General features: G+C 49.7%; 12 protein-coding genes across 12 annotated transcripts; 6 read left to right on the plus strand and 6 right to left on the minus strand.

The window, feature by feature from the left end:
• Positions 1-174: 174 nt before the first annotated feature.
• On the minus strand, positions 175-750 carry IMP2 (endopeptidase catalytic subunit; the record flags this gene model as incomplete). The annotated part of the gene is made up of 1 exon (XM_076682265.1): positions 175-750. One exon carries the CDS (start codon positions 748-750, stop codon positions 175-177), a length of 576 nt encoding a protein of 191 aa, XP_076543511.1.
• A 378-nt stretch (positions 751-1,128) lies between these two features.
• ARP9 (Arp9p) lies at positions 1,129-2,554 on the minus strand (the record flags this gene model as incomplete). The annotated part of the gene is made up of 2 exons (XM_076682266.1): positions 1,129-2,469; positions 2,525-2,554. The coding sequence occupies 2 exons, from the start codon at positions 2,552-2,554 to the stop codon at positions 1,129-1,131; spliced, it is 1,371 nt and encodes a 456-aa protein (XP_076543512.1).
• A 399-nt stretch (positions 2,555-2,953) lies between these two features.
• OGG1 (8-oxoguanine glycosylase OGG1) lies at positions 2,954-4,125 on the minus strand (the record flags this gene model as incomplete). The annotated part of the gene is made up of 2 exons (XM_076682267.1): positions 2,954-4,027; positions 4,084-4,125. The coding sequence occupies 2 exons, from the start codon at positions 4,123-4,125 to the stop codon at positions 2,954-2,956; spliced, it is 1,116 nt and encodes a 371-aa protein (XP_076543513.1).
• An 81-nt stretch (positions 4,126-4,206) lies between these two features.
• On the plus strand, positions 4,207-7,453 carry PIF1 (DNA helicase PIF1; the record flags this gene model as incomplete). The annotated part of the gene is made up of 2 exons (XM_076682268.1): positions 4,207-4,319; positions 4,393-7,453. The coding sequence occupies exon 2, from the start codon at positions 4,442-4,444 to the stop codon at positions 7,451-7,453; it is 3,012 nt and encodes a 1,003-aa protein (XP_076543514.1). The 5' UTR covers positions 4,207-4,319; positions 4,393-4,441.
• Positions 7,454-7,559: 106 nt separating this feature from the next.
• On the minus strand, positions 7,560-9,707 carry SEC39 (Sec39p; the record flags this gene model as incomplete). Its single annotated transcript, XM_076682269.1, has 1 exon — positions 7,560-9,707. One exon carries the CDS (start codon positions 9,705-9,707, stop codon positions 7,560-7,562), a length of 2,148 nt encoding a protein of 715 aa, XP_076543515.1.
• A 485-nt stretch (positions 9,708-10,192) lies between these two features.
• Positions 10,193-10,915, plus strand: TRVA0_002S03114 (THO complex subunit 7 family protein; the record flags this gene model as incomplete). Its single annotated transcript, XM_076682270.1, has 1 exon — positions 10,193-10,915. The coding sequence occupies one exon, from the start codon at positions 10,193-10,195 to the stop codon at positions 10,913-10,915; it is 723 nt and encodes a 240-aa protein (XP_076543516.1).
• A 143-nt stretch (positions 10,916-11,058) lies between these two features.
• Positions 11,059-11,388, plus strand: TRVA0_002S03136 (uncharacterized protein; the record flags this gene model as incomplete). Its single annotated transcript, XM_076682271.1, has 1 exon — positions 11,059-11,388. One exon carries the CDS (start codon positions 11,059-11,061, stop codon positions 11,386-11,388), a length of 330 nt encoding a protein of 109 aa, XP_076543517.1.
• Positions 11,389-13,722: 2,334 nt separating this feature from the next.
• Positions 13,723-15,163, minus strand: MIH1 (putative tyrosine protein phosphatase MIH1; the record flags this gene model as incomplete). Its single annotated transcript, XM_076682272.1, has 2 exons — positions 13,723-14,842; positions 14,895-15,163. 2 exons carry the CDS (start codon positions 15,161-15,163, stop codon positions 13,723-13,725), a joined length of 1,389 nt encoding a protein of 462 aa, XP_076543518.1.
• A 3,497-nt stretch (positions 15,164-18,660) lies between these two features.
• On the minus strand, positions 18,661-20,976 carry UTP13 (U3 snoRNA-associated protein UTP13; the record flags this gene model as incomplete). The annotated part of the gene is made up of 1 exon (XM_076682273.1): positions 18,661-20,976. One exon carries the CDS (start codon positions 20,974-20,976, stop codon positions 18,661-18,663), a length of 2,316 nt encoding a protein of 771 aa, XP_076543519.1.
• Positions 20,977-21,133: 157 nt separating this feature from the next.
• Positions 21,134-22,486, plus strand: TRVA0_002S03202 (uncharacterized protein; the record flags this gene model as incomplete). The annotated part of the gene is made up of 1 exon (XM_076682274.1): positions 21,134-22,486. One exon carries the CDS (start codon positions 21,134-21,136, stop codon positions 22,484-22,486), a length of 1,353 nt encoding a protein of 450 aa, XP_076543520.1.
• A 364-nt stretch (positions 22,487-22,850) lies between these two features.
• On the plus strand, positions 22,851-23,507 carry ERG2 (ERG2 family protein; the record flags this gene model as incomplete). Its single annotated transcript, XM_076682275.1, has 1 exon — positions 22,851-23,507. The coding sequence occupies one exon, from the start codon at positions 22,851-22,853 to the stop codon at positions 23,505-23,507; it is 657 nt and encodes a 218-aa protein (XP_076543521.1).
• Positions 23,508-24,055: 548 nt separating this feature from the next.
• SPT7 (SAGA histone acetyltransferase complex subunit SPT7) lies at positions 24,056-27,412 on the plus strand (the record flags this gene model as incomplete). Its single annotated transcript, XM_076682276.1, has 2 exons — positions 24,056-24,650; positions 24,705-27,412. 2 exons carry the CDS (start codon positions 24,056-24,058, stop codon positions 27,410-27,412), a joined length of 3,303 nt encoding a protein of 1,100 aa, XP_076543522.1.
• Positions 27,413-27,470: the final 58 nt, after the last annotated feature.

Genomic DNA, 27,470 nt, shown 5'->3' on the forward strand with positions numbered 1-27,470 from the left:
AATAATACCGATATTTGTCTTCATTCTACAGTACGTCCATACCTGATAGGTAGTTTTACCACAGGTACAGTGTGTAGCATCCGAATTTTCGAATGGTAATTCAGAAAATTTAATCAGCTCTATAGTCATAAATAAAAAATGCTATAGTACAAATATATACAGAAAATCGTTAGGTCATAAATCTTTTTCGAGCTCTGCCTTTCGAGCTTCTCTACCGGCACTTCCCCGGATAATGCCAAACCGAGAAGGCGGAAACACCACCCTCGTTGCCTTGCCCTCTACTAGCCCTAAACTGACTGGGCCAAATGCATTGCTGTCAATAGAGTGAGCACAATTATCGCCTTCCACCCAGATATGGTTAGGTGGTATGCGAACGGACGACTTTGGATATTCACTGTCTGGCCGAGGGACAATCTCATCCCCGCCTATGCCCAAAATCCGCTTCACAAGCAGCTTTCCTGGATCTACTGGAGAGCGTACCATTACAATATCTCCTACTTTCAGCGCACCAGGAGTTCTCTGGCCATATTTCTGCAGCCACACCATATCGCGCCAGCCCAGGTTCTCTTCCGGGTTTAAAGTCGGCTTCATGGAAGATCCTTGTACCCACGAGACGTATCCAACAGTTTGGTTAAACGTCACGACCACAGGGACCCATGACAGGCCTATCAGGACCTTTCGGATCATTCTTTCACTGCCTGTGGGATTATGTTGGTATCTATGAGGGCCGGCGAGCCGTCCAATGATCATTCCCGATCTCTCCCCATAGTAACGGGGAGGCACAGTACCGGTAATACCGGGTAATAGTCTTGATAAATGTCCGTTGCCTAAGACGAAAGAGGACAATCGAAGTACATAAGGTTTCTCATGATTTTACCAATTTTCAAGTAAAGGCAGAGGAGTAATTGATATAATCTTCAAGTAAAAGCAGATGAGTAAAGGATATAATTTCCAAGTAAAGGCAGGTGAGTAATATAACAATTTTCAAGTAAAGACAGTTGGATCCATTGATACAATTGGATCGTAAAGTAAGAAGATACAATTGAATCACAGAGTAGAAATAACAAGTTGCAACGGGTTAACGCCGGTTGATAAATTAATACAATAAAATACAATACGTTACAAAGATTAGATGTCCCAGATGGCAGCAGGGCCGACTTCATTGTATTCTGACCGAGAGACAAACATGCTGTCGATAGAGCCACTGAAGATCTGCTTTGCAGCAATTTGGCCGCCCAGGAACGGAGCGTTCTCCCATCCGTAGCCCTTCCACTCCGGGAAATAGTCTGCCATTTTAGCAATTCGTATCGAAGTAGGAGCCTGGCCGTGGCCCTGGTTAGGAGCGTGCATCATCCCCGTATACAGAGGAGTGCCATTGTTAGGGGTGTTAGTACCAGTGTTAAACGTGGACGGCACTTCAGAGTACGTAGTTGACCGCAGGATGACATAGCGACTCTGGAGCGCAACGTATAACGCCTCCTTGAGACCCTTGACAGATGATCCCTGGCCCACGATAATAACGTTGTCCCAGCAGTCCTGTCGCTTGTTGACCTGGTCAATCTTCTTGATAACATCGCCCACGGCCTCGGTAATCCTAGAAACTAGGTTCTCTGTGCCGTGGAATCGCTCCTCACCGACATGGACCTTCTCACCGTCGCTATCTACAAAATCATTGTACTCCCGATCCTTGTTTGGCGGCTCCTCGGCATGTTTTTCTCCGCTCTTCTTTGCACGCTCTCGCTCGTCGAGGATCTCTCGCGCCCGGCCAGAGCTGACAATCGCCGCAATGTCAACGACGCCATCCTCCTCGTTTTCCTCCCTCTCTCCACCAGCAGCCGCGTTAAGCGCGAACCACGAGTTCTTTGTGTCGTCTTCATTCAGTACCTCGTAGATATGTGACCGCTTAAGCTCCTCGATCTGCTTATCAGAGAGCTTTGGCAGCAGTTTCTTTAATTCAACATTGATGTCTTGTCCACCATAGTCAATAACCTTCTTCGCGTGCTCTACGACCATAAACTCGTTGACTGGCGTAATCTCGGTAGTCTCATACCCGATATCCACGACCAGAGAGTCCGCGAGACCGTACGCGAACGTCGCAGCTAAGGCATTCGGCACAATTGAAAACGCCGCAACGTTCATCGTCTCAAACGCGTACTGCGTGATGTGTTCAATCTGGAGTCGCGTCCACCGGTTGCCCGAGAACACGATCAACGGAATGTGTGTCATCTCGCCCAGCTTCTGCTTGGCCAGCTTATAAATAAGTTTCAACAAGTAGTTGAACGCAGCAAGGTTAACAATTCGGCCATGCTGGATCGGGTAAACAGCCTCAGACTCCTCGCCCTTCGAGCTGAAGTATTCCTGGCTCTTGTCTTTCTGGTAGACACGTGTGGGGATTTCGATACTGGGCGGGGTAAGCGATTCGGTCAGTCCAATCGTTGCCAGAGTAGTTTGTGATCCTGGAGCAACGACCTAACTTGAGTTAGTTCAACCGGACTAGCGGCATTTTTTGTTCAGTGGTACTTACAACAATAACGTCGTCTCTGAAAATCGGCATCTTGACTCAATCCTCAACGTCTGGAGCCTTTTGAAAACGCGGGTTTCGGTAGTTGCAATAGGCGTTCGAGGGGAGTTAAGAGGCAGATGTTTTTGATAAATTGAAAGGTCCGGCCGCGCGACGTGACGGCAAGTCAGCAATTATGTAAGTGCGGCTCGTGGGGCTCATCAGTTGATCTCAGATCTATATGCAAAATACAAGTACTTGTCCAAGTAGGTTCATTATCTCCGCGAAGCGGAGCCCCCAGGGGGTTTGGGGGACTGGTCCCCCGACAGTAAGGGTTGTTAGTACAGGTGGGCAGAGGAATAGATTCTAATAGTCATATCTTTAAACTCTATGGCCAGCTCTCTATATCCATCAACGGTGGAGCGTTTGCTTTTCTTCAAAAAAGTGCACTGCTTAAGCTGGAGCGGCAATTGCTCTCTTACGACGGATTGGCCTAGCGTTATCCTCGACTCTTTCAAGCTTTCGCTTCATAATTGGTTCGGAAAGCTCTTCTTTCTTACTGGGATCACCCTTCACTGGAGGCTCTTCAATTGGCAAAGATGCTGTGGCTGGAGAAGCGTTCTCTACCACAGATTTCGAATCATTAGTAATTGTCGGCACCGCCTCTAGCTTTAGATCAGCAGTGAAAAGAACCGAGTGGGCCCAGCCCGCATACTCCCCCCACAACCTACGAAAATGCTCCTGCACCTCGATATACGCCGGCCGTGTTAGCGACTTGTACTTCTTCGCTACGCGGTAGTCTCGCTGTGCAATCTGCCATACATGGGTGTCCACCGGAACACAGTCGTACTTATCCAAACTCATCAAGCACACACAGTCGGCCACCTTGGGCCCCACTCCGCAAAATTCATTCAGCGCAGAATGGGCATCTTCATAGCTCGCCTGCCTTAGTCCATGCAAATAATCCAACCCCTTCTCATGCACCATCTCAGCGGTCTTTTGGATATACTTCGCCCGGTATCCAAATCCAATTTGACGAAGGTGTCCCTCTACATCTTTACCAACCAGCTTCTCCGGGCCAGGGAAGTCGTAATAGTCCACTCCATCATGTGAAGCAATGAAATTACCATAGTGGATGCAAAGGTTCTCGACCATCTGCGAGATACGCTTGATATTGTTGTTAGAGCTGCAGATAAAACTGCACAGGTTCTCCCATGGGTCCTGCCGCAGTATTCTGATTCCACTCAGGTGGTCCACTGCTGTCTTTCGGAAGTGATTATCGCACTTGGACCAGTCTTCATACAGATCAACCAGCCTGACTTTAAGGTTGAAGTAATCGCGGATAACCGCCAACGTGTCGCTAACCTCTCCTTCATCTTTAGGTATCGACGCGTAGTACAGCGACTCATGGTCTTGCTTGAGGAAAATGATGCGTCCTTTGAGGCCTATCGACCATACATTCCCATCGCTGCTTCGCTTCCATCGGAATGACTGCCCGCATCTGAGTACGGTGGAAATCCTGAGTTCCTGTCTCTCTGTTAGCAACCTCCTAAAAAACTATAAACGAGAACGGATCTACTTACTCTAGGATCTAGAAGTAGTTTCTTCCACGATAGATTCATCATCTTTTACCCCTGGTCGGTTATGTGATTTTGTCTACGCGTAAATTGGCGTTTGGGTGTGGCAGAAAAATTGCCCTCCGACACGCGTCGCACCGACCGCTTATAGATAGGTCATCCTGACTAGACGTGTTTCGACTAGTGTAAATCTTTTATTCGAGCTATAAAGGTATTGTCTCCTGGGCAATACCTTCATATTTGTATGTGGTTCCTGTTATAATTGCTTAAAACGGCTTGGTATCGTTGTGTAACTAACCCCCCCGCCACGCTTAGCACCATTCGCGCCTTTCGTAGAACCTTGTGGCCGCTTCCCCGAAGTGTCATGAGCTCTCACTTTGTTCGAGGGGATAAACTGTTGGACGAAGCGGGGAACGTCCTTTTTGACGTCAATGACTTCAGTGATAGTAGTAGCATTATCGAAGAGATCCCGTCTAGCCCGCGGAAGCGAGTATGCACTCCGCCACGGCTCAATAGGAGCCCTAGAAAGATCTCTGAACTGCGGCGGAGCCCGCTGAAGGAATCCAACGTGGCTCAACTGCGGGAGAGTCCGCTGAAGAGGCCGAATGTGGCGGTACAGGACCTTCCATCTAGTCCGATCCTTCCATCAAGTCCCATACGCAGTTTCACTTCGGAAGAAGAGCGCCAATTGGACGTCCAAGTGCTGCAAGCGGCGGAGATTGCCAATGATATGCCTTGTGCTGTGGACCTGACACCGTCTACTATGAGAGCCTTAACCCAGCAATCCAAGGAGGATCCACTGTTGAGGCTATTTTCCTCAGTAGTAGTCCACCACCCTAATCCAAGGAAGAAGAGAAAAGGCGGACTAGAAGAGACTAAAGTCAAGGAACCCTCCTCAACGGATACATTTGCTACTTCTCCGCCCCTGCCCACAGCAGCACAGAGAGCCAGATCAAATCCGGCTCGATCTCAGCCATCGCCTTTTGCATTGTCTCCTCTGAGACCTCGTGCAACCACAGCTCTAGGCATTCCAAAACGACAGTCCGCAGTAGAAGCACAGTCGCGGATATACCAGCTACGCATTCTCAGTTCGCTTTCGGAAAGCGATGTGATTCAAAAGACTGAATTTCCAAATGAACTGCCAGAGCTGGACCCTATGTTATCACGGAAGGTTGGGGAAAATGCTCCAATTGCTTTCAAGGGCGAATTCGTCTCAGCTGCAGATGCCAACAACCTGCAACTGGACCCTGTTAAGGCTGCTTCACAACTATACTCTACTAAGGCTAGCCCGCAATTGGACTCACTGGATAAACCACCCTCTACAACGGTAGTTGTAGATCGCACAAAAGTGGAGAAGGAAAAGAAAGAAAACCCAAAGCCCAGGAAGCAAAGAGCTAAGCAGCTTCCAGATCCCATTCAACAAGCCGTACTCGACTACCAAGACAAGGTCTTTGGTAATTGCTCTGACGAGGAAGAGATTAGACCTATCTCCAAAGGCAACGATGGGGTCATTGCCTCAGTATTTCTCTCTGCTGAACAGCGGCATGTTATGGACCTAGTTGTCAATGGCAAGCATAGCGTGTTTTTCACTGGCGCAGCTGGTACAGGCAAGTCTGTTCTTCTTCGGCACATTATCAAAGTATTGCGGGAGAAGCATGAAGCTGACACTCCCCGGGCTGTCACCGAGGCAGCCAACGCCGGCCGCAAAGTCACCAGAGTGGCCGTAACGGCCTCGACTGGTCTGGCAGCCTGCCACATTGGGGGCGTAACCCTGCATAGCTTTGCAGGAATCGGTCTGGGGAAAGAGGACGTTGAAACATTAATCAAGAAGATACGCCGGAATAGAAAAATCGCCAACCGCTGGAAGCAAGTTAAGGTGCTTATTATCGATGAAATTTCCATGGTAAACGGAGAGCTCTTTGATAAACTAGATGAGATTGGCCGCGCTATACGCAAAAGGAAGGATAAGCCTTTTGGAGGGATGCAAATTGTGGTTACAGGCGATTTCTATCAGCTTCCCCCGGTTCCTGAAGCAGATCAAGCCGTCTCGTTCATTTTCGAGTCCCGGGCATGGAAAGAAACCCTCACTCACGCTGTTGAACTAAAGCAGGTCTTTAGGCAAAAAGACAACCGACTGAGCTCAGCCCTGAACAAAATGAGAAAAGGAATAGTGAACGAAAACGTTGTACAACTCTTCAAGATACATTGTCAGCGACCGATATCTACGCCAGAAGGCATATCGGCAACAGAGCTGTATCCGCGAAAGGCAGATGTTGAGATCTCCAACCAAGCACGCCTCCGACAGTTGCCCGGTAAATGCTATGATTACGAGTGCGAAGACTGGAACGATGGCTCGTATGCAGGGAAGAAAACCAATCTGGATAACCTCATGTGTGTTCCAAAACTATCATTAAAAGTTGGAGCACAGGTTATGATGATTAAGAATATTGATGAAACGCTGGTAAACGGTATCATTGGAACCGTGGTGGGGTTTATGAGCGAATCGTCATTTAATCTCGTTCACACGAAATACCTTGACCAAGCTGACGTCGCCACGGCGACGGAGATTGTCAACAACATCAATGCTAAGATCAATAACGTATCTCAGACTACCCAGGAAGAAATGGATGAGATATACGGGCCGCGCAAAGGCAGAAGTGAAGTTTCTGCTGCACTTCGTCGCAAGTATGCTACCATTGACAAAATCAAGGCAGACTCCCAGTTCGTGGGGAAAGTGTACCCGCTAGTCAGATACTCAATGCCGAATGGAACATTTAGAACGCAGTTGGCTCAGCCTGAAACCTGGAAGGTAGAGGATTATGATGGCAGGGTTGTTGCCCAGCGTACTCAAGTTCCACTCATCCTGGCCTGGGCTATCTCTATCCATAAAGCGCAGGGGCAAACGCTTCCACACGTGAAGGTGGACCTTAGTAAAGTATTTGAGAAAGGACAGAGCTACGTTGCTCTGAGTCGAGCAACAAGTTTGGACGGTCTTCAGGTGCTAGGCTTCCAAGCCTCCAAGGTTCGGGTTGATGATAAAGTCATTGAGTTTTATGACTCGTTGAAAGAATTATCTGCAGATGGTAAACTCATTGATAAAGAAGAGGAGCCACAGAAGAGGAGATCCACGAAAGACGAGATCCGCGCTCAAAAGAATGGCAACACAATCTTCAGTGCATGGGGCATGGAAAAGCCCGACGAAACGACTCGGGAGCCTTCTCCAGCCGAAGACACCGATTCCGATCACGAAGAGCTAAACGATGCAATGGATGTCCACCAACATCGCGCGATGACATCGTCATCATTCGACATTGACTTCGATACCCTCGCTGCCATGCAGGAGCATACCACTGAGCTCAGCGCACAAAGCATGTAGCGATTTTTTATTTATTCCACTCCAATTATGTAATTGATACGACTCCCTATCGCTTTTTTTTTTTCACGCCTAGTTCATATTTATTTTTGATTAGTTGTTCCACGAACTACTGAGTAGGCGTGGAGTTTGCACCAATGGCCCATCCAAGACCACTAACTAAGAGATTGGATATCTGATCTCGTCGCCTCTGTTGATTAATTGGGGGAGAAGATTCCTTAGAACCAGCACTACCTGGCGACGGTGATAGTCTCTTGATCTCTTGCTTTTCAGTGCGCCTGTCGGTGGATTCGCTGAGCTGGGCCTCTACATTCCTCCAGGCTGAGAGCACACCAGTAATATTCTCCTTCGGACAGATATCGAGGGTATGGGTCAAAATTAAAGACTTATCGGAGAGAACTTTGCTTGAAATAGAAGTCCACGTTGGCGAAATATATCGGCCCACCTGGTAGCAGGCGGTCCATGCAACCTGGGAATTCTTCAAGGTAGCAAGTGCAGGCATGCAGTACTTGTAGGCAGTAGCGAAATCGTCGTTCACCAGAGCGGACTCAGCACACATAGCACGTACTTTGATCTCGACAGTGTCAACTGTGGTATAGCTTGGCTCGTAATCGCCAGTGAGGCCAAAGAAAAGCTGTTGTGCTATTTCCACCAGCTCATTGAGCTGCTTGTACCCAGCTGGGTTCATTTCAAGCACCCGATGAACAATGTCTAGAGGATCTCCGTGTAGCTTAATGTCAGCCGGCTTCAGTGGCACACCTGGAGTCAGAGTCAGTGAGAACCTAGAAAGGTTGTCGGTTGCCTCCAAGAGGGCGCGGGCTTGTTCTGCTTTGGCAGAGAGTGGCTCGGAAAGCAAGTCGAGGCACTGCTGAGCGTGCTTCATGCTTCCTCGAGCTTTGTTTCCGTTAGTGGCCTTGTCGAAGAATTCATTAAACTCGTCCAGCACGATTTCTTCGTAGTCTGAGCTAGGTGGGATCTCAAAGTTCTGCTTGACAAAGTCAAATGCTGCTGACTTGAGGGCACTCCGAAGGACACAAGCGAGGACTTTGCTTCGGTCAGCTTTGTGGCAGATATGCTCAAGCTGAAACTCGATATTGCCGTAACGCGTATCCCACTTTTCAGTCGACAGGGTGATATACTGCTGTATCAGATGGAACTGGTTATCTGCTGAGCCAAAGAGGGATATCCTGGCCAGTTGTGGAAGTGAAAGGGTAGATAGAAGATCGATTGCTTGGATGAATTTGGAAAACAGCGCCAGAGATTGCTGCGTCAGTTCAGTAAGTGGACTTGCCAAAAGACTGTCAAACGATTCCAGGTCTGTCTCCTTAATAGATTCCAAAAGCGAAGAGCCGCCACTACTGTTTTTGAATGACTTTTTCTGCAATGCGAGGTTAATACGGTTCAGGCTCTGATTCGTACTCTCATCTGAGCAAGAGCAGTTATAGCACGCAGCAAGGATCGGCCTCAGGATTTTGACATCCTGGCCCTCATCGAGCTTGACATTCCTCGAGATTGGCTGTAGAAAGTCAAGCTCCAGACTCTTACTTCCAATCCAGTGAGCTAATGCTGAATATGAGTCTGTATATGCTGCATATGGCAGGGCCAGCGTTTCAAAGTCCCGCGCAATAGTCAGTGGCTTTGATGCCGCGAGCAGTGTTTCGACTGTTTCAACAGGATCCGCCTTTTCGAGCTGTTCAATTGTCAGTTCGGGACTACCAGGGTTATCCTGGTTGTGGAGGCGATATTTTGCAACTACGCAGGCGGTTCCTTCGAACCAATCAGCCAGTTCCTTTGGCGTGTCTTTGCGCTCCATCACCGAATCGTCAAAGTCCCCACAGAAACTATCAACCAGCCTAGTACGGATCTTCACCCATTTAGCGTAAGTAGACTCTTCAGATTCGCCATCCTCGCGCGTCCAGCCCAGGCTGGCGGTTCGCTTTTCGATGAATTGCTTAATGGCATCGGACCGCGAATCAATCTCCGCTTGGGGATATAGGCTCGTAGCATCGCTGGTAGCATCAGACGCCTCAGCGAGGAGCACCCAGTTATTCAGGGTCTCTTCCTTGGCCCACAGGTCGTGGATGAACCCGGCATCAAGAAACTTGCATTCTGGGAACAGTGCCAGGACTATGCTTAATGCCGAATTCGCCGCGAAGACGTCCCCATCGAGGAACAGGTCTTTGTTGTTGGTCACAACGGATGCAAACTTGGCAACGTCACCTTGCGAGGCCGCCTGTGTCGCTTCTATGAGGTCCATCACAACTGCCAACTGCCTTAGCCGACCACGGTGTAACGAGGTGTTGAGGTGTGAAGGACCGTGCAACTATTTCACTACATTATACCGAGTATACACGTACAGTACGGAGCAATGAATAAAATAACCGCCTATATATTAATGCAGAGTTTATAAAATGTACTTAAAACAGTTGAATATTGTGCAATTAATAATAATAACTTGCAAATGAGATGTATCGTATAGATAGTACATTACAATGGATGTACCCCGGTACTTCAGTGTTGGGCTTGATCTACGGCCACGCAGTACAAAGTCTTCATATTCTTAACAATTATTGTACTAGTCAATCACTTCAATTCAGTGATTTAGTTTAAAAATAACAAGCAGTTCGTCTTGACTATACAAGAGACCGTAGTGCCAGTGGACAATTAAAATTCGATGAATTACAGAATTGGGGAAGGTCCAAAAATGAAAATTCCAGTGCGATATTCGAGATATCAAGCACCATGGACGAGGAAAGCATCATCAGAGACCGAGTAGCGACCTCGGAGATTGCATATAAGCGGATTTTGAAGGTGTGTCAAACCGCTTCACAAGAAAATGGTGCTAAAGAGGAGCTAGTGGGGCAGATCGAGTCGGAGTTTCGCAATTTTGAGGTCATGTTAGAGAAGCTGCAGCTCCAGCTGGACATGAACGGCCGCGAGATGGAGTACTACGAGTCAGAAAAACAGCAGAGCGAGAGACAGATCGAGGCCCTGTTGAGTAAGACCAACGTTCTGCAGGAGCAGCTTGAACAGGCGCAGAAAGTGCGACACCAGAAGGAAGAGTACAGCAATTTCGTCGACAGCATGATGCGAGCGAAGAAGGTTTTTGTTACAGAAGGAGACACCAAGGTACCTATCATCGCTCTGCTCAATTGTTCGCGGTCTGATGACATGCGAGAGAATGAGACGACTGCAGAGGAGATTGAGTCTCTGGAGCAGCAGCGGACCGCGCTGATGGAGCAGTGGACCGAGCGTAAATCCAAGTTCGGGTCCATTATCAAATCAATCCACGAATTCCGAGACGAGGTACTGGGCCTCAACCAGGAGGAAGACAATGGGGATCAGCAAGAGGATGAAGACAATGGGGACCGCGAAGGTGATGATCATGAGACGGGCGATGATACGGAGATGGAGGCTGCTGAAACAAAGACCGTAGATGAAGATGGCGATGAAGTTATGCGATAAAACTTGTGAGACGGGACCTAACACGATTGATAAAAAATTTATATGCGAGACGGGACCTAACACGATTGGCGATAAAAATATAAAAGAGCAGGGGAAGTCTGCTCTTTGGGTGACCAAAACAAAAAAAAGCGCAATTGAGTGAAATGGGTCAGCAACCGTCGAAGCCTCAGCATCCAACTCCCTTTTGGGATGCTCAGATTAAGGAGTTCGAGGAGAGCATTGTCTACAACGAGATTGGGCTCCCTATCCGGGTGCCGTTCCACTCTCCGCCTCCAAAGGACACTCCAATCGAGAAGCTCGAAGCGGAGCTTCAACGGTGGAAGAACTCTTTAGCCAGAGAGAAGGGTATCTGCACGCGTGTGCGTCCAGGCGACTTTGATTACAATTTCAACCAAGACTGGCTCATCATCTGCCAGGACGAGGTGGAAAAGTTCACCAGATACGTCGCTGAAGCCCGGGGTCCTCCGCGTTAACAAGCCATTTTCTTTCTTCCTATTTTATCTTTTCCTAGAACTATTATATCTTTAAACCCGTTACTTTTATTACAACTACTCGTAGAAGTTTTTCTTGCAGGTTATTACGGAAAATCATTAGTGGAGCCGCCTCCCTAGAGAACCTTGCCATGATTTGGTCCAAGAAGTATAAGATGTCCTAAAGAACTTGGCGTAGCGTAGTAGTACTAGCCGTGGAGTGTCTTCAAGGGCCAGCCCTCGAGCTCCCGTAGCTGGGGGCCAGCCCCCAGACCCCCGAGTCTTGGGTACTGCAAAAAGGCAGCTCGTAAAATACATTCAACAAACTTACCCGGATGTCACATATGAGCCAACTCTTGATCAATAACATTAGTGGGTGCTCTTCAATATTAACACCATGTTGTGAATGCAACTACCCCGAAATACCAAACATCACAAGTTATCAACGGTCATGGGACCATGGCCCGTCATGAATTGGGGCGTTTGGTCCACCTCATGTATACATCGAACGGCACTCAATTGCACCGCTATCGGACACGTGCTCTATATGATACATCATTTTACCGCCAAGAGCGTTCCTTCATTTTATTTCTCGGCATTGTCTTTCTAATAAGTCAGTAGCTGCCAGAAAGCGATCAATGGATATGTCCACTTTACTAATAGTAACGGTAATACAAGCATTACATGGACATTGGAAATTCAAGCAGAAGTTTTCAGGAGAATGGCAATCTCTAGAATTTCAAGCGCATCGTGTTGAGTCGATTGAAAAATATGCCAAGAACCGTTGGAGTTTTCCGGCGCCGTGTTGCGTTTCGCATATGCAGCGCGCCAAGCACGCGACGCGTAAATTACGCGTTTTTACGCGTCTGATTGGTCACGGGACCTGTCACCTCCAACCGGCGCCAACTACCATACACCAAGTTTACAGGTCGAATTGTAATACAAGTCTTGTTTAGATGATCTAGATAAATTTATAAACGATGTTCCGCTCCAGGGGTAGAAGGGTAGAAGACCAAAAAATGATGGAGTTCTACAGAAATACCGATATCAAGTTGAGGCAAATATTGAGGCAGAGATACCAGATAGCCCGGCAAATGTGCCGGCTGCAGAAAGTGTCGGAAGCCGGATGTAGCCTATCAGAACAGTACGTCATGGGACTCGAATACATGATACTCCAAGAGCGCGACGCGGCCTTACGAAAGCGCGAGCTTGCACTACATCACTACATCTCAGCCGACAAAAATATGGTCCCGTGACCTTATTTCCGGGGGTGAGTGAGTCTAATACGACTCGCGACCTGCACATTGTATGATAGAATCTCAGTCATAAGCTGTCAAGGCGGGCGGGTGTTGGTGCCCCTTGATTGGACAGGACACCACCGGATAGCTGCACAAGCGGCTCTGCAAAAAAAAAAAAAATCACACGCACACTATGTTATCAAAAACCCCAACTCCAGTAGCTGTCATTCGGAAATACAGCACGGTCCGAAGGGAGATTAAAACGAACTGCCGGGGTTATGTCCATAGTTTCTATATTTAACCACGATCGGTGTGTTTTAAAATCCAGGGGGTGGGAATTCTTTTACGGCGATGAGCGTTGGAATGTGTGGCTGAGCCGCAGGTGGACGCTTGGTGTAATGCGCAGACGCAGGCCTATAGCCAGCAGGCAGAGCCGGGGCTGAATAACTTTATTCAGTGAGTGGATGCACTCCGCCGGCCTATACAGAAGTACCGAAGCATGGCAGCGGGTGAGTTCTGTGCAGGGCTGGCGAAAAAAATCAATTCCAAGAATATATAAGACCCTTTCCCCCCTCCCCCTTTGATCTATTTCCAATTCACTCCTCGATCCACTTTCCGCGGTTTTCTCGCCCAAGGGAATATATAATTTAGAGCATAGTTCGTCGATCGGAATCCCCCCTGATAGAACCCATAATATATTCGGCGAACAATTGATCATTATGTTCTTTTTCCAGTCCGGCAAGCAGAAACTCCAAAAAAAGCAGTCTGAGCTCCAGCAAATCAGAATGCAAATGTCACAGCTCAACAGCTCCTCCGAGGACTACCAGAAGCTCCGGCAGAAATCACGCGAGGTCGAGCGTCAAGTCGAGAACCTGATCCGAACTACGAAGCATTAGACCCCCACTAACGACCCGATACGCCCCACTAACGATTTTTAATGATTAATAAACCATGTACAGTTCATCTCCGGAACCCCATGCCCCCCCCCCCCCATGAACAGTTGACTTGGGGGCCAGCCCCCAAACCCCCGTAGCTCCGCTTCGCGGAGGATTCATGCTGGAAAAGAGAATATAATGATATATATGAGTCTAATGCGTAGTCAGGCGAAAAGCTTCTGGCCGATGATAGTATTACGGTCGGTATTAGTAGGCGTGGATTCCGGGGAGGAACTCAAAGACGAGGCCTTCTTCGGGAACCGGAAGTTGATGGGTGAGAGGCATGCATTAGAGATACAATTCGTAAGCGTCGTAAAAGTCGTGTAGGTCGATGGCCTGGAAGAATATTTCATAGTTCGGCGGAACTTGTGGAGCTCTCGCTCGCAGGTGCGCCGATGAGACGAATCGTTCATCTCAACGTAACGCTGGGGCACACACCGGTCGTAGAACTTCTCAAAGAAGTGCGAGTACCCGCCCTGCAGAATGACAATGTCCGGATAGTACAGCTCGGGGTATCGTGCCATGTTGAGCTGACGGTCGCAGTTGCGCAGGTGCTGGGCCATACGAGGCCCCCGGTGTGCAGAGTACTCGCAATGGAAAACCACCAAAGTCTTGCCATTGCGCACGTTGGAGAGCAGATACTCCTCAAGCCGGTCCTTGGTGTTGATGTTGACAGCCCCGTCTATGTGGCCGCCCTTGTACTCGTACTCAAACCGGCAGTCAATGAGCTCTACGCACTCGTACCGGTCGGAGCACACGCCGTCGAGGATCTCGCACAGCGTATCGCGGCCAATGCGCCGGAACGCGTCCTCCTTGACGGCGAACGAGTTGATTCCAAGTGGACACCGATCGCTGGCGTCCTTGGGTGGTGTCGAAGCGCATGAAGGGGCTGTGATGTTGATTTTGGGCGTGTGAACGGCGTTTTCCATGACCACGTCTTCAGGATGCTGGAACATGGACTGGGTGCGCCGGAAGATGCTTCGGCGGTCCTGCGAAGGGGAGAGGTCCGGCTTGGTCTCGAGCATAAAGGAAGCCATGCTCGAAAGGCTCGTCTGGTGTCGCTTGGGCTTGCAGATGGATTTCGCAGCGCACAGCGAGATGCAAGTTTTCAGGGGGAGCGGCGATTCGTCCGTGTCGGTGTCTGACATGCAATTTCCGTCGTCGTCGTCGTTGTGGGCGACGGAATTAGGGGTCGACAATGCAGATAGCGCGTTCGACGACGTGGATGGGGTCGTAAAGGAATGCGATGCAAAGAGTGCTCTCCGCGGAGTCGGCACAGTAGGGCTAAACGGTTAGTCTCTCGTTTTATTTGGTATCCTGTGTTCTGTAGGCTTACGTTGATGCAATGTAGAAGTTCTGGGAGAGGTCGGCCGCTAAAGACGCAGTCGGGCTGACCATGTCCTTCTTGGTTTGCAGGTTGGGCACGGGGAAGAGGCAGTTCTTCTTTTTGAGCCGCTTGGACTTGGCGGAGAGCTGGTCCTCCGGCAGGAAGGAAGGTGACGAATCGACATCCATACCATTAGAGCAGCTTTTGTTGGTTAGTGGGCTGGGGTCGAAGAAAGTCAGAGCAGCTTTGGAAGCATGTTCAATCACTCCTTCGGACATGATATATATGCAACGCAGAAGTCACAACTGTACTTTGGAGTCTATACTATTAAGGCACAGAATATACCAAATCGTTTTCGACTACAAAGTCAAGGTCTATATCAAAGTCATTCAAAAAATATACAGAGCCCAGAGATTAGATGGAGAACCCGCTCAATTGAAGGGGTTTGAATTACAAATTAAAGGCCAATGGTGGAAAAGTGAAAAAGGAGAAAAAAAAAGTAGGCCGGATTTGCTGGCGATTAAATAAAAAGATTCCGGTAGCCCTGTCGTCGGGGTAATAAGAGAGATACAGTTAATAACGAGGTTGATGACGAAAAAAGTAATCCGGCAGTTTGTGTGTGTGTAAACTAACAGCATAATGCATGGGAAGGAAATAAACCGTATGTGGCTCTCTATTTTTTTTTTTTATTTTTTGTGTGTGTTTATGTCTCTTAGGCGGTGAACGTTTCTTTTCAACATTGAAATAGGCTATATTTTCGATTATCTATATCAGATGCTAGATCTATTTACTGACCATGGGGGAAAACACTGGGTCATTGGAGCCTTGTATATATTTCGCCTAGACAGTTCTTTATTTCCAAGCGAGGTACACGGCCTCTTGTGTTTGTATCAGCTTCATGCGATCATCGGTACTCTCGCTAGTGTTTGCCTCTGGGCTTTTCCCTATTTGACCGCGTCGATCGTTCGTCAGCTGCTGTGACATAATATACGAATCGACCAAAGTCTGGGGCACAAAAAAAGAGATAAAGACCTTCGATATTTGTTTGTATATAGATCTGTTTATATTATTGTTTGCCCAATAGACTCTCTCTCTCTCTCTCTCTCTCCTATGATCAAAGTCGTCCATTCTTTCTCCGCCTGAGCCCTGCTACTAACGCGTTCGATTCTCAACGGGCTTGCACCCGGTGCGTGTCAAAAAAATTGTTCATAATTCTTTTTTTTTCTGTATTTATTTATTTTTCAGTATATCCCCTGGTTGTTAGGGGAGTAATAATTACGAGATCTTTAACTTGATCGGCCATATATATATGGGTGATGTATATGATGCGCCGGAATATTACGTAGGGAAAACACTCTAGAATAAAAACAAAAATCCGAATTTTGTCAACGACATATGAATCTGTTACTTTTTTCGTCAATGTCTTGCCTTCGCGTTATTTACTTGCTGCCTAATCGGGTATGTGGTAAACACCGACGCGTCGGGTTGCTCGTGCACTCAATGGATCCTGTTTCCAGGGGACCTTCGGTTCACCCACCTCACAATCGCCCCTGATGCGAGGTATCCGCGTGGGATATGGGGGGAGCCGCCCCATGGCTCAGGGAGAATGGACCCTCATTCCTCCATACTCGTATCTCTCTCTGTCTGTCAAAATTTCGCATATGTCATACATTTCAAATCGACGGTACGATGCTATATATAAACTCGTGATTTCCAGCCACCTTGTATTGTCAATTCCTCAATTCCTCCGTTGTAAGCAAACCGGGTCAATAGCATGTCTCTTCCAATTACACATGTGTCTTTTGTTCTTTTCGGTCGTGCACGTACGCACCGTACATCTCTCCTGTAGATACACTGCGTTTTTATTTTTCTTGGTTCTCCCCTGGTTGGCCCCCCCAGAGCCTTGGAGCGGAGGCCCCGTAAGTCAGAGCGGGTTGCTAGGCTGAGCCTGCTGCCTTTATGCAAATATATGCAGACTCGCAGTGGTTACATGTCAAAAGCAGTTAAATTTTATCCAACGGTGTTGCCGCTCAGGGGTTCACCCCCAGTGTTATCTCGTTTATCGTCAATCACTACCCATGGCCGCAATTTGTTAGGCGCTTTGCAAGAGTGGGCCCCTCTAGGCGTCTTCCGTTGAGGGCGGCAGTTCCGTTTATCGCTGTGGCGCATTGGTCAGCAGGCTCAAGCACAGAAGCATATACCTCACTACATAGAGCGCTGTAGCCAACCCACTACGTGCTCTGTGGAAAAAATTTTCTCCTGTCGTGTCGGCCAGCGCTTGTTACCCGAAACACACATATAAATATCACCATGTCTCCATGGAGATGACTGTCCAATTCTTTTTTTTTTTTCGTTGTTCGGATACGGCTTGATTGGCTCGCCTAGACTGGGCTAGACTGACCAGTCTAGGCTACGTACGTGAGGCTAGGATAGACTAGAAATATTATTTAAAGATCGCGAAAAAAAACAACGGGCGGTAAACCCTTGCACCATAAAATTAAGATATAGTGCAGCACCGGTTCAAGGCTCAGGGTCAGCCAAATCGATTTGGCAGCCGAACATATCGCTTGGCCTAAGTTATCGCGTCCCGCGTGGATACGTGTACCGTGTTTGACTCAGAAGCACGGTGTACAGTAGTTGTTGATAGCCGGAAGGCGTGGTTCCGCAGGCCGTTTGACCCCTTAATAGGTAAAACTGTTAATGTACGAAATAGCTATAGCCCGTTGAGACTATATGTAGGGCCCTCAAACAAACCTTCTCAGTTCTGCATTTGATGTAGCTGGTGAACATTTGGATCAGGTGAAAAAAGCTCAACCAAGGCCCAGCACACCGCTGCGACGAGTTTCATCCACTTCACAAAGGCTCAGTGTGCATTGCAGGGCCCATCGAGCCTTTGGGTGAGTTGTTGTTTGGCTATGCCGCGTAGCACGGGCAGTGCCGCTACCCTTGCTAATGTTGCATGGAGTGCGCACGCTCTGACTACGCGGAGGCCGTCAACCTCACTGGGCTGATTGGCGAGTTGAAACTACTAGTATTACGGTAGTAATTCATGAAACCGAGCGACAATGCACTTAGAATAATTTTGCTGGACCGGAGTAGTATTTCTCGATCTATAAACTATACATATGGTTTAGGGCACATCTTCAAGGCGGGCGTGATGCGGATGAGACTAATTCATGCACGGTTTGCTCATAGAATCCTCATGATTATGGGCAGTAGCGCAATCGCTATATGTGTGCCGCATGGAATTTATACTAATCGGTATTCATCTGCTTTACGATGCGGCTCTGGACCGACTTTTGGGGTATTGTCGATCATTGAATTGCCGTGGATGAGGTATAGTTGCATAATGGCATAATTCTGGGCACTGTCATAATGGCGAACAGAATCATAATTAATTCTTGGCAGAACCTAGCTACGGGTGCGAGGTCTAGCCCTCGGAAGCTATCTTGTGATTTGACAGCCGGTGCAGCACAATTGAGGATAGTCCTCGGGCAAGCGAGCTACCCGAGCTCAATATCTGGTGCCATCAACCAATTAACCAGACAATTCATTTAATTGTACACATAGCTGTCCAGTCGTTCAACCCGTAATCATGCCGTTGCTCTGCTTCGCGAGGTCGGTCAATTGATGGCTACAATATCTCCGCGAAGCGGAGCCCCAGGGGGGTTTGGGGGGACTGGTCCCCCATAAATACTCCGCTGCTTCAATTGATACATCCCCATAGCTGTCCAGTCGTTCAATGGTTATCGTTAAATTAGATCTATACATAAAATTACAACAGCACCTCCATTTCGTTCAAAATGTAGTCCAAAGAGAAACTCTCCTGGAGAAGATCATCCAACCGGTTGTAATGCCTCTCGGAGTACGGGCGCAGCGCCTCAATGAGCTTCATTATCCCCGGCAGCTTCAATATCTCATCAATGGGGTGGGCCTCAAGTATAGCACGCAGTACGGATTGCGCAACCTCGCTAGTTCGGGCCGTGGTATTCCAATCACGGACTCGCTCCAACAGCCGCTTAATTCGGTCCAGCTCTATCAGCTTCATCACAGCCACCACCTCTTGTTCGCCCTCTTGGATAAGCTCCTTGAATAGGTTGTACAGCTTAAACGGCTGGTCGAGCTCCATTGCCACGAGAATGGCATTCTTCCAGTCCTTGTTGCGAACCAGGTTGTCTAGTTTCTGCTCCTGCTCGACCTGATGCGCCTGACGCTCTTCCGCTTCCTGCTGGACTTCCTCTGTAATGTCCGACCACACGGTAATCACCGAGTCGCCTCCACCAGACACAAACTCGTCGTCGCTATGCTCCTTCATAGCCAAGGACCAAACCTTGTCCTCGTGGTTGTCAAGCGTAGCGTTACACTCGCCCGTCTTTGCATCCCACACCTTTACCAGGCCATCGCCGCCAGCGCTGACAATCTGCTGGCCCTGACTGATCCACCCCACCTTAAGAACACTATTGGAATGACCCTCAAAAGTTCGCACGCACGTGTAGTCATTGAGGCTCCACAGCTTGATAGTCTTATCTCCTGATGCGGTCACGATCATCTTATCGTAAGGGTTGAACCGCACACTCCACACACCTCGCTTGTGGCCACGCAGAATACCAACAACCTCGCCAGTGTCAATATCCCAGATCTTGACCGTTCGGTCCTGCGAAGCAGTGGCAAAGTACTTGTTATCGGGGGATATGTCAATTGCGTTAATGTCCTTCTCGTGGGCGATCTTGGTATACACATCGGAGCCAGTCTTGACGTCCCACCGCTTGACCGTCCGGTCTTGCGCGCCAGAGATGATAAAGTCAGGCAGCGTGCTCTTTTCGCTCTTAGGCGGGGCTCGGGGCAGCGCTACGGCGCCAATTGCGGCAGTGTGGCCTCTGAAGGTAGCGTAAGAATTGGGCGAAAGCGGCGTACCCTCAAGGTTCCACAGCTTCACTAGCTTGTCCTTGCCTGCAGTAGCAAGCCAGTTGCCGTCAATAGACCGGTCAATGGCAATAACAATGTTCTCGTGCCCGGCAAGCTCTTCAAAGTCCAGCATGTTATCCAGCGAGACAATACGCACTCGGGGGCTATTGGTCGCAATGGCCAGTCGGTCTCCACTAACAAAGCAGCAGTCAATGATCTCGCCATGCATACCTGATATCCGGCGCTTGAGAGCCAGGTCTGAGTCGAGCTGGAGAATCGTCTGGTCATTCAGAACGCTGAACAGCGTACCGCTCGACTTGTCGTGAATAATGTCTACTATGCTAATTTCCTCCTCCTCGGTCTCAGCCACTTCAGCCTCCAAGGCCTGTTCTCCTAGCTTTTCACCACTTTCTCTGCTCCATAGCTTGATTACGCCGTCTTGTCCACCTGTGTAGATAACATCATCTGTCAGGAATCCAACCGTCTCCAGCACTTCCATAACAGGAATTGTGTTAACGAGCTTTTTACTGGCTGTGCTCCACACGGAGACTACTCTATCTCTGCCTCCACTGATGAGGTATTTACCGTCGGACGTAAAGTCCAGTCCCCGTACCATGCTCACATGAGAGTCGAGAACCGCCACACATTTGCTCTTGACAAGGTCCCAGACGCGCACTGTGTTATCGTCAGACCCAGAAGCCAGCCTCCAGTCCCGCGTTCCGCTTACGCCGTAGAACTTGAGGGCACTGATAAGTCTGGCATGGCCCCGGAAGTTGTGGGTCACAAACCCGCCTTTGAGGTCCCAGACTTTTACAGCACCTTCAGCACCACCGGTAGCCACCAGAGTCGACGTAGGATCAATTGTGGCCATAAGCACTGGCGATTCGTGTGCCTTGACGCTTTTGGTCGTCTTGTACTTTCCGTCCTCCTGGAGCTCGAGAATGCGCATAAGAAGCGAACTTGAGCACACTACGAGATATTTTCCATCTGGGGAGAGTTGTAGGGCAGTCACACGTTCGCCATCTCCCTCGATCTTCGCTATCTGTTCACCGGACTCGAGATCAGTGATAACGACTTCGTCGTTAAAGCTGGTGGCCAGGGTCTTGCCGTCGCCCGACAGCGAGACACCACCGCCGTTATAGAACGGCTCTACCGATCTCGACTTGAAAGACGTCTTCAAACTCATTCCGTCTAACTATCTATATGTCGCTGATCGATTGATTTAAATTTTTTTTTATCTGAAAATTTCATTTTTCAGCGCGGGCAAGAAAAACCCAACCTCCCAAAAATCACATCACCAACAAAACCCCCATACAAATCACGACGACACATAAAGTTTGGAGATGATAACCAAGCGGCTGGCGAGGTTTGCGCTGGGCCCGTCGTTCTTGGACAGTCTGGAAGAGGACGGCGAATCCGGCAAAGGGGTCTTTCAGGCGATGCGGCAGAACCGGGAGAAGATGGAGCGCATTATGCGGGCAGAGGAGCAGGTGCTGGGGTTTGTGGGTCTGGGGTCGACCTCGCGCAGGCGGGGGATGAGGCGCTCGCCGTCCCAGGGGTTGGCCGAGGACTACGTTGATATGGCATTGGACTTAGACGAGGAGAGAGCGGGATTAGAGCAGTACCCACACTGCCCGCACTGCCACCAACACCACGCCGTCGAGGCGGACGATTACTACTGTGAGCATTCCGAGGACGAGGCAGACATCATGGACTTTAATCGCGCAGAGTATGGAGCTTTTTGGCTTACCTCTGCTGCACACGTGACGAATTTCGTGGTTCAATGGCCGTTTTCCATCATGTCTATGCGGCTCGCTACGATCAAGGGGTACTCTACGAGCTATTTGGACAGCTTCGGGCGCACGTTTTTGCACAAGCCATTTTCTCTGGCCACTTTGTTTGCCGGACTGCCTGCGTCGGTAGCGTATGAGTCTATTGTTTTCGGCATAGACGCCGTGAGCATGGCGTGGTTCCAGGCTTACGAAGAGAAGCGAGAGGAGGAGGCAAGGAACAAAATCGAGATGATGGTACATTCGTTCGCCGAAACCATGATGGAGAACGGCGTGTCGGAGTTCGACCCGGAGGAGCTTAACCATATGATGGAGCTTGAAGAGCAGAGGGACCGGGGGGAGTTGGACGATATTCGCTCAAAGCTGAAGCGCAGTGACGGGAGACAGTTCAAGTTTATGCTGGGGCTGTTCAACCAGGTAGTATTGTTTCCATTTACTCGACTACAGTACTTGCAATGCCTGGGACTCTTACCGGCCACCCAACTCCTTCCGTCGTGGCGGGACTACTTAGGGATGCTGTCGATTGGCTATTGGAAGGCCAACTGGGTGATTTTTGTGCTGGTGAGCTTTGTGCGATATATGAAGGCCTCGTTCCAGGACATTGCGACTACGACCCTGGGAGTTACCATCAGCCGCCAGCTGCCCAAGGAGGCGGCAATGGTCACATCCTACTTGGTGGAAATGATCTCTGCAACCCGTGCCGAATTAAACCTCTACCCACTAATGCCATTTGTTTATCGAATTATTGCCCACCAGGTTTCCCCCAATAGCCCGGAGCTGTGCTCCTATTTCGACATGACCAACTGGCAGGGCATTTTCAAATCGTTTATTATTGAAACGTTGGCTTCATGGTCGGTTTCCCAGGTTTACCATCACGCTATGGCTTGGTACACCGGGGTGCGATAGCCAATTCTGCCTCGCCTTTATCAATAGAGAGCTGAACCAGAGTTTCCTACCGTATGTACCATGGTATGCTACTGCCTACCCCATCATACTGCCTACCCTATTACCACGGTATCATACTGACTTATTTATTTTGAATGCACAGATATTTTGCAAAGTAGATCCCTGTAGGGCCTTCCACCTTATATTCTAACCAAAAAAAAAGTTTACATCTGATAAGACGAGACTACCGCTGGTGATAGATGAGATCTGCAGATATTTCTTAGGTACGGCTGAACTCATCGGGATCGTTCCACCCCTGAGGAAAACCAAAATTTCAACGTTGACATTTTCCCCGTTTTGGAAATAAACTACCCTATCGTTTAAGATGAAGTTCGTCGGCCAGCTGTCGATTATCTTTGTGGCGTTGTACTTTGCGCTCTCGTACGTGCACGAGAATATTCTGCCACAGTTCTACGTGTTCGACCGAACGCGTCTGCAGCAGATTGGCAAGGAGGTGATTTCCGCAAACCCCGGCGCCAACTCGACGGCTATTCTCAGGGGCGTTCATGCGAGGCTCGCCGAGGAGTACCCAGGTCTCATTAACGATTTTAACGAGGAGGATTGGGTGTTCAACAATGCTGGCAATGCCATGGGCTCCATGCTGGTTCTCCACGCGTCCATTTCAGAGTACCTCATCTTCTTTGGCACTGCCACTGGTACTGAGGGCCACACTGGCACCCACTTTGCTGATGACTACTTCTTGATCTTGTCCGGCCAGCAGACTGCTGCGCCAGCCCACTCGCGAGAGGCCGAGGTGTACCTGCCTGGTGACTCTCACCACTTGCCGTGCGGCTACAACAAGCAGTACCAGATGGACCCCAACTCGTGGGCTTTGGAGCTTGCCCAGGGCTGGATTCCAACCATGCTGCCGTTTGGTCTGCTCGAGACCATCTTCTCTACTCTTGATGTTTGGTCCTGTGGTAAGACTATTAAGATCTCTGCCGTTAACACCGTTAAGAACCTCCTCAGGGGTAAGATCTAATTGTTAAACCTAACAAAAACTGCTAGATATAAAATTCCCTACTAGATAATTCTCTCTAGATAAAACTCTAACTGTGTCCATAGTACCAGGTATAATATTTAATGCACCTTCCAATCAATTTGAATAATATCGGCGGAAATTCCAACCCCCCTCCCCCGGGGACCACGGGAGCTCGAGGGCTGGCCCTCGATTACACTATTACTACCGTAATATCTAATGTAATTGGTCCCCCCAAACCCCCCTGCGGCTCCGCTACGCGGAGAAATTGTTGCAAAGGTGGAGACCCTCCACGAAGTGGAGCCACGGGAGCTCAAGGGCTTGCCCTCGAATACGTCACCGCAGAACTAAACCACATGCACCGTGACGAAGCAGAAATCCCGTAATTGCTGGATGAGGGACCCTGCAATGCGATGTCGCGATGTCGCGAAGGCGGAAATTTTAAATTTTCGGAGCGCGCAAGCATACACCTCCCAACCCTGGGGGAAACCATCATAGCCCGTGCAAGTGAAAAGCGAACCCGCCCACAGACGTCTTGCAGTCCATCGGTCATGTCGCATTTAACGAAGTTGTGGGCGAATAACGACACGGCTGGGCTGAGAAGGTTGGCGCAGGAGATTGAGGCGCAGGGCACGTGGAGAGGGTACCTGACGCCGACCGAGCACGAGCTGTTTAAGACGGCTCTCGAACAGCGCGACGATACGTGGGATCGGTTAGTCAATGGCGAGATTGAGTGTTTTGTAGATTCCAGCTACGCCAATGGATCCGTGTCCAGTCCGCGGGTCTCGGCGACTCCCCAGCCCGAGACGCCTCGGCCGGGCCAGGCACTCAATGGCAATGCGGGCGAGAAGGTGCAGCTCGACTCTCTGACGGTCGCCTTCCGAATCAGGTACATGCTGTACGATAAGTCGGTCGGGGTGCTGTTCATGAACCCCAACGCGCCCCAGGAGTTTGACTATTCGATATTGGAAAGCGAGGAGGACAAGGCGGAGGCCAAAGCGCCGGCCCCTCCGGTGCGAAGGGTTGACGAAGATGACTATGACGACGATGATGAGGAGGATGAAGAGGAGGAACAAGACAACAAGCCGGACGAAACTAACGAAAGTAATGACACGAATAACTCTAACGAACCATTGGTTGTGAAAGGTGGGTGTTTTTTTTTGAGTCTCTTTTTTTAAGGCGGGAACTAACGTGGCTTAGCGACTATAACCAAGTCTGACGACGAACCCAAGAAGAACAAGCAGGTCCTTGCACAGCTGAATAGGTTATACCACATATTCGAAGGAGATGCCGAAGCTGCGGCAAAGCAGAAGAAGCTCGAAGAATCGGATAGACAGGTGGACAATGACGTAATTATGGACGCGGAGTCGGGCAAACCCAACTCTTCGACCGCCGCATTTGGTGCGGCTAACCTCAGTCTCAAGCACCTGCTGGCTGTAATTGAAGATAAGCGGGACCAGCTGCAGCTGAACGATCAGGAACTGAAGAGTCTGATCTCGGATGTGCGTAAAAACCGGTCAAAGTGGGCCAGCGAAGACAAGATTGGACAGGAAGAGCTGTACGAGGCAGCCGAAAAAGTGGTTCTGGAACTTCGGGGGTACACCGAGCACTCCACGGCATTCCTGAATAAGGTGAACAAGCGGGACGCACCGAACTACTTCAATGTCATCAAGCATCCCATGGACCTCAACACGGTGATGAAAAAGCTGAAAGGGTTCCAGTACAAGAGCAAGAAGGAGTTTGTTAACGATATCATGCTCATCTGGGACAACTGTTTTACGTACAACACGGACCCCAATCACTTCTTAAGAGTCCATGCGCATGCTATGAAGCGAAAAACGGAGAATCTCATTCCGCTGATACCAGATATTGTTATTCGTGACAGGGCAGAAGTGGAAGCGGAAGAGAAACAGGAGGAAGCCAATATGAGCGTAGTGAGCAATGGCGAGGAGCAGGGGGAGGAGGAGGAGGGGGAGGAGAAGCTTATGCGGACCTCTTCTTCCGCGCCTTCCTCCTCGAAGGGAGGCAAACATTCCTCTAAGGGCCGTAAGCGTAAAATTGAGGAGCTATCAGCCGATGGACCATCAGAAGACGCCCAGCGAGGCGAGAAATCTCCTGCTCCGGCCTCCTTTACAGCACTGGGGACTCCAGGACCCGAAAGTCGCATGTCGAGAGCCAGCCCTTTCCCCTCCCATCTGACAAACAGCATCCGGACTCCTCGGGTAGGCACTCCTGGGTTCGGATCCCAGGCCAGTGGGGCTGCTGGGAGTGGTGAATACTACGAACAGCTGGATGAGGACGAACACCCACCGTACGAACTGGATGTCCAAACAGAAGTGTGGCAGACAGTCATGACGAAGCCGCGGGCAAAGTACTACACCATTAGAAGCAGTCTCTTCAATGGTAACAAGCTCAATGCCGACGCAGAAACACCCGTTCGGCGTGCCGAGCTCATGAACCGCTTCGAAGAAGCGATCAAGAACATTGACGAGAACGCCAGCGCTGATGGGTCCCAGGGTGTCCGAGGCGCGTTTAGCCGGCGTAAATGGCTCGAGAGTTTGGATATCGAGAAGAAGGACCCTTTCATCCCCGACTACGAAGTGACCTCCGGTGTGCCCGAGCTCCCGCGACACTTAGACATAGAGCAGATTGATATCGACGAAAGCGTGCGCAACATCGAGGCCAGCGACATTAAGCCATCGGACTACGTTGCCCGGTACGGGCTGCAACCCAGAGTGCTTTCGAATCTCGCGGAGATGCAGCAGATTCGCAAGATCTGCTCCAAAATCGCCCTTATCCGCCAGATGCAGCAGCAAGCCTATCTCCACAACACTACGGTCAAGCAGTACAATCCGCCAGAGATTGTCGAGACGGATCTCGATCTCGAGTCGAGGCTACCTAATCGAGACAAATTCGACCATGCGGCGTCACGGGCCGCCCTGAAGCGCAGTGTCGCCAAGATGGCGATGCATACGGGCTTCGAAGTGACGGAACCCATGGCCATAAACGCCCTCACAGAGATTGCTGCAGACTACATGAGCAAACTGACGCGGACGCTGACGTTGCTCATGGAGTCGAACGTACCTGGCGACGCGTACAGCTACGAGGACATACTGGTTATGGCCCTGCAGCGAAATGGTATTGAAACAGTCGGTTCGCTGGAAAGCTATGTGCGAGACGACATTGAGCGGCATGGCACGCGGCTCCAGGACTTGCGCGAGAAGCTTACCTCATTTTTGGGCGAGCTGCTGCGTCCGGGAGTCAATGATCTTAACGACCAGCAGTTCCAGGATGATAGCGAGCAGTTCCTCAACGGTGACTTTTCGGAGCAGATTGGTGAGGACTTCTTCGGGTTCAAAGAGTTGGGACTCGACAAGGAGCTTGGCCTGCTTACCTCTTCGGTCCCATTGCATCTTCTCCATACGCGGTTCCATGCTTCGCTTATGGACAACGCCGATACAAACGACATTATCGACAGAGGCAGTATAATCGAAGAGTACCAGCCTATGACGCGCGAGTATGCGCTCAAGCAGCTCTCAATACTGCAGCCATTCTATCTGTCGCGGTTGGAGCACTCTAAGAACACTACTGTTCTACAGGCGGAGACAGCTGGAGTGCCAGTTGGCGAAACTGTGTTGCTCGAAGGCGAACAGCTGCCTCCGAAGCTGCGAAACACTCGACCAAAGGTTCCGCCCACTGGCAAGATTACCAATGTCAAGAAGAAGCCCAAGGCGCGAGCGTTTTTCATTCCCGAAAAGCTGCCAGAGCCGAAATCCGAGGCGCCTACTGAGCCTCCGGCTGTGCCAAAACCACCCGCTACCGATGATGACGACCTGCTGGCAATGGAGCTTAGTGCCGCTGCAGACGATTCAAAAATCCTCAACGACAATATAGACTCGTTGTTCTAATTTATTTGCGATTTACTCGACCAATAATTTTACGACTGTAGATGAGCGGCGAGACCCA

The sequence above is a fragment of the Trichomonascus vanleenenianus genome (genome assembly GCF_965637985.1).
Source record: "Trichomonascus vanleenenianus strain CLIB 3782 genome assembly, contig: TRVA0_002S, whole genome shotgun sequence".
In the NCBI taxonomy this organism is placed as follows: Eukaryota; Fungi; Ascomycota; class Dipodascomycetes; order Dipodascales; family Trichomonascaceae; genus Blastobotrys; species Blastobotrys vanleenenianus.